General features: G+C 40.6%; 1 protein-coding gene across 1 annotated transcript; it reads left to right on the top strand.

Annotated features, from left to right (window-relative positions):
• Nucleotides 1–1,404: 1,404 nt before the first annotated feature.
• Nucleotides 1,405–10,420, top strand: LOC127527301 (uncharacterized). The gene is made up of 2 exons (XM_051925607.1): nucleotides 1,405–1,545; nucleotides 9,181–10,420. The coding sequence occupies exon 2, from the start codon at nucleotides 9,283–9,285 to the stop codon at nucleotides 9,976–9,978; it is 696 nt and encodes a 231-aa protein (XP_051781567.1). The 5' UTR covers nucleotides 1,405–1,545; nucleotides 9,181–9,282; the 3' UTR covers nucleotides 9,979–10,420.
• Nucleotides 10,421–10,757: the final 337 nt, after the last annotated feature.

Here is a 10,757-nt window from a genome sequence, read left to right as displayed (position 1 = left end):
CCATCGAAGCTAACTCACCACCAGGTGGTGATCAGTTGACAGCTCCGCCCCTCTCTTCACCCGAGTGTCCAAGACATGTGGCCGCAAGTCCGATGACACGACCACAAAGTCGATCATCGAACTGAGGCCTAGGGTGTCCTGGTGCCAAGTGCACATATGAACACTCCTATGCTTGAACATGGTGTTCGTTATGGACAATCCGTGACGAGCACAGAAGTCCAATAACAAAACACCACTCAGGTTCAGATCGGGGGGGCCATTCCTCCCAATCACGCCCTTCCAGGTCTCACTGTCATTGCCCACTTGAGCATTGAAGTCTCCCAGCAGAACGAGGGAGTCCCCAGAAGGTATGCCCTCTAGCACCCCCTCCAGGGACTCCAAAAAGGGTGGGTACTCCGAACTGCTGTTCAGTGCATACGCACAAACAACAGTTAGGACCGTCCCCCCACCCGAAGGCGAAGGGAGGCTACCCTCTCGTCCACCGGGGTAAACCCCAATGTACAGGCTCCAAGTTGGGGGGCAATAAGTATACCCACACCTGCTCGGCGCCTCTCACCAGGGGCAACTCCAGAGTGGTAGAGAGTCCAGCCCCTCTCAAGGAGATTGGTTCCAGAGTCCAAGCTGTGCGTCGAGGTGAGTCCGACTATATCTAGCCGGAACCTCTCAACTTCGCGCACTAGCTCAGGCTCCTTCCCCTTCAGAGAGATGACATTCCACGTCCCAAGAGCCAGTTTCTGTAGCCGAGGATCGGATCGGATATCATGTACTGTAAAAAAAAAATAACTGACATCACAGAGATGAAGTTGAAGAAGTTTCAACCAATAAGGAATTTGATTTTAACACTGGCTTTCTTCAGGAGGATCAGCACTATGCCAGGCTGGCTACGGTAAAGCTGAGCTCCCCTAAATGCTACAGTGTAATTCACACCACGCTACATCCATCCACACATCCATTTTTGAAACTGCATTTCCAGATCACTGCCACGACAAGCCAGTGTCAATCCCAGCAGCTCTGGGAACACGGCACGCCAGTCTGAATTACTTCAGACAAGATGGCAATGCTCTTCCATATAATAAAACAAGAACCACAATGTGAAGGAATATGACATACAACATTATGACAGCTTCTGTCACTCTCTCTTGTTTGGAGACCTGTCATGCTGAGGATTCAGCTTTTCTTTAATTGTGTACATAGTTAATATTAGTTCTAGTTCTGTCAGTTTGCTCTGCTCACCATCATAACGCCCCAAAGCCAAGGACATTGTTCTAAGAAACCTGACCTACTCATTGTGTCCTTTGAATGTCACCCAATGGCTTGACACAGAGCGAGGCGGCTGCTGCTCTTCATTTTGTTTACAAGCTGCCATGGCAGCTAAATTGTTCACTCAAGGAAATTTGGGACTTTCTCTTTTTCCGTTTCTTTGTTAACCACAAATCTGGTGTACAAGGCTACACTGCTTGAGGAGGACCTAGAAGAAGAAGACGTGAAGTGGCATAGCTCACCTAATCCAGGACTTTTAAGAACAACAATTTTCCAGCAGATGAGGTAAGTCTCTAATTTTTCAGGTTAATGAACGCTCAATCCTTTAAGAATGCACACACATACACTTCCCCAGACCCTCTTAATCCAATCCAGAGTCACGGTGGGGCCAGAGTTGACCCTTACAGGAATGCTAGTCATTTGCAGTTTGTTAAGAGCATTTTCAATTCAAATTGTCCAGGTACAAGTTGAGTGTGTGTGTGTGTTTGAGAATGTGTTCTGCAATGGACTGGCACCCCATCTAGCTTGGTCTCCAGTCCTACAGGGGTAGCAGCAACTTGCGACCCTGAACAGGACAAGCAGGGTAGAAAATGGGCTGATGGAAGGGGCTGTGGTGTAGTCTTTTGACATTTTCTGACTGTTAAAATCATAATAACATAAGAGAAAAGCTCGTTGATTAACAGAGGCTCCCTAACATCTGCCTCATAATTCAGATTTTTTATTTAATGATTAACTGCTTACATGCCACAGACATGCACGTAAGGTAAACTGGTCTCCGTAAATTGGCTCAGTGAATGACTGTGCCTAATGAGAGGCTGGCATCCCAATTGGGGTTGGCCCCTGCTTTGTGTCTGTTTACTGCTGCGTTAGGCTGGAATGGCCTGTGAACCTGCAGCTTCACTAAGTGGATATGTGTGTGTGTGTGTGTGTGTGCTGTGAGATGGACTGGCATCTCGGCCATGTTTGGTTCATGGCTCTCAGTACACAGAATGCTACTGGGACAGACTCCAGCTATTTGTGATCTTGTAATGGAAATAGACAGCAGAGAAAAATGAGCAAAACAAAACTGATGTATGTTAGTTTGTTCAATCATTCTTGTTATTCTGATGTGTACTGGGGGTTGTTGTTTGTTAAATTATAATACTATTTATTGAGCTTCTGTGAAAAGCTACACATAGCACTGGGGAGAGATAAAGTGCTGTCTAACTGGTCTGACATGTGTGACAGCAAGCTATTATGGACTGGAACCCCAATCCAGCAGTGCACCCATTGCTGCTGGGAAAGTCGCCCATGACTATCATTATTTGTTTGTTTCTGTTGGGCCACTCCATAGGCCCAACAAAAGTAAAGACAGATTCAGAAAGTGGATGCACACATAAATGTAACAGACTAGCGGCCCATCAAGAAGGGATCCTTGTGAACGGTGCCAAGATGTCTAGATGTCTAGGTTTATTCACTGTAATTTAATGTCCTTGATCTTGGACAGCAATACAGCACATATCATCAGAACACTAAAAACATTTTGGGCCATGCAGCCCAATAAGTTCACCGATTCTGTTCTCCTAATTTCCCTAACATGACACTACACTACTTACTACTTTACACCATGTACTCACAGTTCTCTGTGTGAAGAAAAACTCTGTAACGTTGTAGCTCTCAGAGATGTTGGTTTCCTGATCCTGTCCAAAGACATGCTGCTGTGATGACCCGCCTGGAGTCTTCATGTCTTGATGATTGCATAGCTGACCATCAAAGGTCCTGCAGAGCTGTGGCCTGCTGAGTTTATTTGAATTAATTAAAGATAGACTCACTATAAAGTGAAGATAAAATCATTTAAAAAACATTCATATTCTTTATTATCATTTCATATTTTATGTATTTATTCATATACTGTACTATGATTTAAAGTGCTGAGTCTGGTATGAAGGTGTACATGAATTAAATTACATTAAATGAAAGTTCAGGAGTTTATAGATGGGTGATGGAGATCCATCAAGCAAGCCAGTTAAAATATCTGGTACTTTGGACCACCATTTTATTTCAGAATACTCGATTAGTTTTAACCGAAGGCAGCATGGTTGCATATCGATTAGCATTACAGCCTCACAGTTTGTGTGGAATCCACATGCTCTCCACATTTTCAGGCGTGCTCAGAACCAATTACTCAGTTTCATTCCATCTCAAATAGAGTGTGTGTCATTATCAGGTCCAGTCTAAAGTGGCCACCCCGTGTGGGTGTTTATATGAGTATGCCATGCAGTGCCCATGATACTAACATAGTCTTCATCGTCCTGCAGTCCTGTCTACAAAATGGATGGTGGGTAATCAAAGCTTGTTGTAAGTGCTCAGTGCTTCTGGATCTTCTAAACTGCGAGACCACACTGGCTGAGCACTGTTACCTGTTACTGTGACCCTATTTTTCCCTCCTGGTCATCCGGCTCTGTCTCGCTGTTATGTAATACTGCACAGAATGGAGAGTGTGCCATTGTTTGTTTGCTCCTTAGGCGTTTCTTCTCTGCAGATCCATCCCCACAGTAACACAAGTGACTCTAAGGAAAATTGCAAAAAGTGACTTATTGGTGATGCGCTCAAAAGTGGGATGATCAGTATGCCGCTGGGCACATTTGCTGCAGCAGGACAGAACTCGTTCGGCAGCAGTGTTAGAAACAGCCATATCAAACTTGGCAGCAGCTTGTTTACCCAGAGACATATTCAAAGGGCCTTTAGTTGAATATCAAAGTCTGAAAATGTTACCTTATATGTCAATCTGCATCTCAATTGTGCAAACAGAGGACACACTTTCATCACTGAAATGCAAAGCTGAACGTGATAGCACCATGGCGGAATTGTTAAGCAAATCTCACAGTCACTATAGCTGACTGTTGTCTTCATCAAGTTAGGCTTCCAAATGACATGAAGAATATTCTTGAACTTTACAGAACATCAAAAACTAGAAAAAACAACTGAAATTAATCAAAGGATATTGTGCTCAAGGTAAATAATGTGCTAATGTGACTGCATGTGAGTGCTGTGTGCAGTTCTGGTCATCACACTAAAAAAGACACTTGAAGCTGTGCAAAAAAGACAAATCAGGTCCATCCCATGACTTATGTGCATGCCCTACTTGTCAGGCTCTTAGGTTATTATCAATAAAGTTGACTCAACAGAATTTTGTCAAATAAACAGAGAGTCGTGTACTGTACTCAAGCACACTAGTGACAGTTTAGGGAATGTGTATTTAAAATTGAAGTCAGGAATCACTTCTTTACAAAAAAGAGTTGTCATAAACTACTAAGTTATGTAAAAGAAGCAGAACGTTGACAACTTTTAACAAGTCTTCTGATGAGGTTTTGGGACAGTTTAGGCCAGCAGCACACTACGTGACTTTCAGTTGGACAGCATGGCATACATATTAATGCAACCTTCAGGATGTCATCTTTTACAACTAGAAATCACAAGGGATGACTGATTACTTCACTAACACACAACTTGTCAGTAGTGTTTCAAACTTCTAAAGTATTGCACGCTCGCCACATTTGTTTGTGCTTTCTGACGGTGCTGGTGGCTGTCTATATTTCTTCCCAGGTATGGTGAGTTCAGCCACAGTCTGTGCCCATCATTTTCCTGTTCATTCTGTTGTGGTATGACAAACTCAAGCCACTGGTCTAAAACACCAATTTTTCTTCTTTACTTGCGGTTGCATCAGCTCTCGCATTCACACTTAAGCCTCTTGTTTGACTTTGTTGGGGTTAGTTACAGAACAATCCAACTGTCATTCTGGGAATGTCAGACTACATGACTGGTGGACACGGGAACACCCCATCGCTCTAAGACTATGTAAATGAAGGCTATTCCTAAAAAGCACTGTAACAGTCATTTAGTGTTACAGGGTATTTGACTTTAAGCTGCTGGAGTAAATGGTAAATGTGATCATAGTGGAGTAGTTAGCACAGCGCCAACAATCCCGGGTTCAGGTCCCATTTGTAAGGTGTACATGTTCCTCTGAAGACTCAAGGGTGACCTCCAGGTGCGATGATTTCCTCTCATAGTCCAAAGATGTGTACAATATAAGTGAATCGGTGACTCCAAACTGTCCCACAGCAATTTGGAACTATGCTCAGTAATGATCTAAGGTCCTTTCCATGGAGGTTTCCTTCTTTCCTGCTGTAAACTGAGCAGCTATGATAAGTGAGTGGCATTACATGCCATGTTGTTCCTTATCTTGTGCCCAGTGCTACCAGTATAGGCTCCAGGTCTCCAGAACCCTGTAGTAAAATGATGAATGTTAGGAATAGGGCAGTCAATTCAATTTGTACTTAGCTAATAATAAATAGAAACTGCATTTCTTTGTTCATGGTATAACACTGCAGGCTCAAATGTAAGTTCAGATTGGAATGCTTTACCTGTAAACTACAATTTAATATTATGAATAACAGGTTTACATTCCTTACTGTAGGCTGAGCTCCTGGCTGCTGTCTTACCTGCCATTTCCAGAAATTACTTGTTTAAATCTGACAGATAATGAACACTCCTTTTTAATTCCCAATTCCAGTTTAGTGTTACTCAATAGAAAGGCATTTAAAATTAAAGCAGGTCAATAATCAAGCAAAAGTAAAAAAGCAAAGTGCAGTTTTTCATCAGAAAGCATTTTTAGAGTATTTCTAAATATCAGTGGGTGAGTCTAGCAGAGAGAAGGCGGGAGCCTTAAAAACCTTAAAGACAGCAAAATACCTTAAGATATACAGTGGATTCAGACAGTATTGTACTCAGACCCCTTCTGTCTTTTCACATTTTGCTATGTTGCAGCCTTCAGCTAAAATCATTTAAATCATTTTCCACAAATTAAATAACACTAAATACACATCACATTCTATTGATCATTTTTGAGATGTTCCTACACCTTGTTTGGAGCTGACCTGTGGTCAGTTTAATTGATTGTAAATAGTAAGCAAAGGCTCACACCTTTCTGTTAAGGTCTCAATGTGTATCAGAGGAAATACCAAGCCCTGAGATTGAAGGAATTGCCTGCAGTGCTTACAAACAGGATCATGTTGAGGCACAGATCTGTGAAAGGCTACAAAATGTTTCTGTAGCATTGATGGTTCCCAAGAGCACACTTGCCTTCATAATTCTTAAATGGAACAAGTCTGGAACAACCACAACTCTTCCTAGAGAAGGCCATCTGACAATACTAAGCAATCATGGGAAAAAGACCATGGTAAGAGAAATGACCAAGAACCCAATGGTCACTCTGGCTGAGCTCCAGAGAACCTGTGTGAAGAATGGCCAAACTTCCAAAAAGACAGCCATCACTGACGCATTCCACAGACTTGGGCTTTAAGGCAGTTCGGTCACGTGGAAGCCTCTCCTCAGTAAAAAAGACACACAGACTTTTTCTTTTTTTTCCATCTTTTCCCACCTCTATGTTTAGTCGAAGTGCCTGATCAACCTTCTCCTTAGAGCTTGATCCAACACCTCCTCTCCATTCAGATCCTTTCCCTTCAAATCTTACATTCTCAAATCAACTCTACTTCAGCCTCCCTCGCTTTCTATTTCCCTGTTCTTCCATTCCCATCACTCTTTTGTCCACATACTCATTGTCTCTCCTCATCACATGCCCATACCACTTCAACCTACTTTTCTGTATTTCTAAGATACCTCTCCTACGTTTGTTGTACCTCTTATTGTTTAATTACTTATTCTGCCTTTTTTTATAACTCAACACATCCAACTTCTTCTTCTGTGCTCCTTTAACTGCCCATGTTTCAGGTCCATTGGTCATGGGTGGCCTTACCACTGTCTTAAAAACCTTACTTTTAACCTTCACCTTAATTCTTTGATCAAAATTCTTCTGATTACTTGATTTACACTACACTCCAGATTCCCTGGTCTGATGGAACCAAGATTAGCATCATGACAGGAGGCAACCAGGCACCACTCATCACCTGAACAATACCATTCCAATAGTGAAGCATGGTGGGGGGAGGCATCAGGCTCTGGGGTTGTTTTTCAGTGGCATGGGCTACTGTGGAGAAAGCGTCAATCATTATTCTTTATCTAAATCTCCGAAGAGGCAAAAAGCATCATATCAGAGTTTTTGCAAAGATAAAAGTGTCATCTGCGCTATATTTATACAATCCATTGATTAGGTCATTATTCTTTAAAAGGAATTCATTACAAATTCAGGAAACTGTTAACATTGGTTAACACCTAGTTGCTAACAGGACATGGCAGATGTTGATACCTTAGATGACCACAATTTGATCGATAGTCCTGTTTGTTTAGGATGTACGCGACTTTTTGAATGTATATTTTTCATTCTTATTTTTACTTTAGGAGGTGTGTGAACTTCGCCACATACATCTTGTTTTACAAAAAAAAAGTAAAGAACAATGGCCTAATTCATTGTATAATCCAGCTTGGTACAAAAAACAGTAAACTTAGTACTATTGAAGAAAGGCTATGCCATAAATATAACATTTTCTCAGTAACAAGAAATACATTTGTCATAGTGAATAATAATATAACAGCGTCAGCTTTTAAGCATAAGCTCAGAAGGTTATGAGACTCAGACACACGCCAGGTGCACACATAGAGCAGGATTCAAATTTAACTCTTACACCAGAGACTAGTCAGGATTGACGGAAACCTAAATGGAACAAAGTACAACACATTCTGGACCCTAAGCTCAAAGCAAAGACAACAAAAGAGTGGCTTAGGCACAACTCTTAGAATTACCTTAAGTTGCTCAGACAGAGCCAGAACTTGAACCCAATTGAACATCACTGGACTGACCTGAAAATAGTAGTCGATAGGCCAGTGGTCTCAAACTCCTTTCCTGAAAGGCCTCAGTGTCTGTAGGTTTCCAATCTAACCCTTTTCTTAATTGGTGACCCGATTTTGCTGCTAATTAACTCCTTTTCCTTTCATTTTAATTGACTTGTTTATTTAAGATTTGTTCCCCTGAATTTCTTCATTGTTGCTCTAAATTGCTTAATTTCTTCCTTAAGTGGCACCCAAACAGAAATGAAACGTGAAGTGAGTGAGCCAACAGAAGACCAACTAAGTCAGGGCCCCAAACTCCAACCAATTTCACTTTAACCAGTTGCTTAATTAGGCTCTGATTCTTGTTGTTAATTAAACTCGCTCTTTAATTCCGTGGCTTGTTGCTGCTCTCATTGTGCAGTAACAGACATTTCTGAAATTGTTGATTTTCTCTTTTCTAAGAGCACTAGTAGAATGATTTAGGGACCTGAGCAGATCAACATTTCTGAGACCTTCACCTTTCTTTATTATCAGATATTGTATGATCAACACAGTTTGCTGGTCATGTTTTGGTTCACTGTATATATCACTATTGTTTGGCTGCTAAATAAGGAAAAAGAAACAATTAAGGGGTCTGAGTTGTCAAGAACAAGTCAATTAAAATGCATTCAAAACAAGTTAATTAGCAGCAAAACTAGGTCACTAATTAAGAAAAGGGTTGGAATGAAAACCTGCAGCCACTGTGGCCCTCCAGGACTGGAGTTTGAAACCACTGCCACAGACAGTCTCCATTCAGCTTAACAGCGTGACAGGATCTGCAGCGTAGAATGGCAGAAAACCCTGAAACCCTGGTGTATGAAGCTTGTGATGTTATACTTAAGAAGACACTGCCAAAGTGCTTAAACAAAGTACTGAATAAACAGTATGAATCCAAAACTTTCTTTCCATTGTAGTTTTATGCACATTTATAGGTGTGTATAATGCACACACTAAAAACATCAGTACTGTGAGTTTCTCAAAAATAATTAAATTTGTGTGTGTGTGCTCCACTGAAGAAAATAATTAATTCTGCTGTACTTAAATGTAATTCTTGATTCTTTTTTTTACTTTTTCTTTTAAACATGCACTTTCTGAAACCATTTGTTTTTATTTCAGGGGGTTACAAAGAGACAGAGACTATCCAGGCAGCCCTGGGAGCAAGGCAGGAACCAAACACCAGCCTTTTGTTTTATCCAATACAAATTCTCATTCAAAACCATGCAGAAAAAATTAAAACACACAGAGATATCTTACACATTGTCAGCAGATGTAAGGTACAGGAATCAAAAGGAGGAAGCACGACTACAAATGAAGCTTGACCATCTTAACTTTAGATATCGAGTTGTAATGGCAAACCTCTACCAGGAAACAGCTACTATAATGAAAGAACAGGAAAAGTTGTTCCACCTAAGAGGTACAACTCACAAGGCCACAGTAGACAACACTATGAATGAAGTAAGGCGGATAAAAAAAGATCAGAACAACAGTGCTGACCTATTGGAGTATGACAGATCATCCTCTCCCAAATCTGACTACATGATGGGTCATCCTCGTGCATGGTCAGGATACAGTTTTAGATCAAGATTCAAACCCAATTCTCGGTTAAGTATGACAGAGCAAGCTAGCAGCTATTCAACAGCCAATGTCAGGCAACGGCCAAAATCCACAATCTCTCTACCAGGCAGATCAGCCATCAGCTGTCTGGAGGCTGACCTGCAGGTGCTCACATGCAAGCAGTTGCAAAGTATTGCCACTATAGATAATATTTTTAGGAAGGAAATGACCAAGCAAAAAGAAAATGAAGAAGAAGAAAAAAGGAAGATGAGATCAATGATGGAAAGCAGCTTAAATCAACGAATCACAGACTTCCTAAGCAAATTAAAAAGTGGTGAGAGGAAAAGAGTTGAATCATAGGAGAAGACAACCTGAAACTGTCCACCAACAGACTGGTTATGGCTACAACACAGTGTAACTGCCACGTACTAGGAAGTGAAAAATACATCTGTTAAGACATTAAATTATTCCTTGTGCATATACTAAACCAATATTACATTTTAGAACATGCACTTAATAAATGATTCATCTGAACAATTTTATTATTTTCAGGTAATGTTTAATTTTCAAGAAGAGTTTGAAAATTCTAGTAATTTTATGCCATCTGTATTAACTAAAAACAGAAAAACTGTATTTAGCAGAGACACCAATACAGAATGGCACATGGTCACTGTCTTTTTTATGTTGTTCTTCTCCTGAAATACTAAGATGTATGATAATCATCTTATGCCCATAACAACTGCAATGCATAATATTTCCTATACAAAGACATTTAATTTTTACAAACCTGATAGACAAGGACTGTTTTGCACCATTTTGAAAATAATTGACAAATACTTTAATGACTGTGAACACCTTTATCTAATATTGTGATCATGAAAAGTATAGTAATGTTGGCTATGTTCACAACACTGTGGTCTCATAATGAGATATTTTAAACAGCATGTAGTTATGTTTAATTTCTTATATTCTATTTGTCATGGTGTCATATGATGAACCCAAGCTGTATGAAACTCATCTAAAAGTTCTCTAGGACTGAGACTCTTAGACATACAGCAGCAAAATCTCAGTCCAAGACTCAGTCCTTAACTAAACACTTTCACACTTAAGGAGTTTAAGGCTGCCAAAGAACCTAAAAT

Source organism: Erpetoichthys calabaricus, chromosome 3, assembly GCF_900747795.2.
Source record: "Erpetoichthys calabaricus chromosome 3, fErpCal1.3, whole genome shotgun sequence".
NCBI classification, from domain to species: domain Eukaryota; kingdom Metazoa; phylum Chordata; class Cladistia; order Polypteriformes; family Polypteridae; genus Erpetoichthys; species Erpetoichthys calabaricus.
The sequence above is the reverse complement of the archived record's forward strand: the minus strand, read 5'-3'. Positions and strand labels throughout refer to the sequence as shown.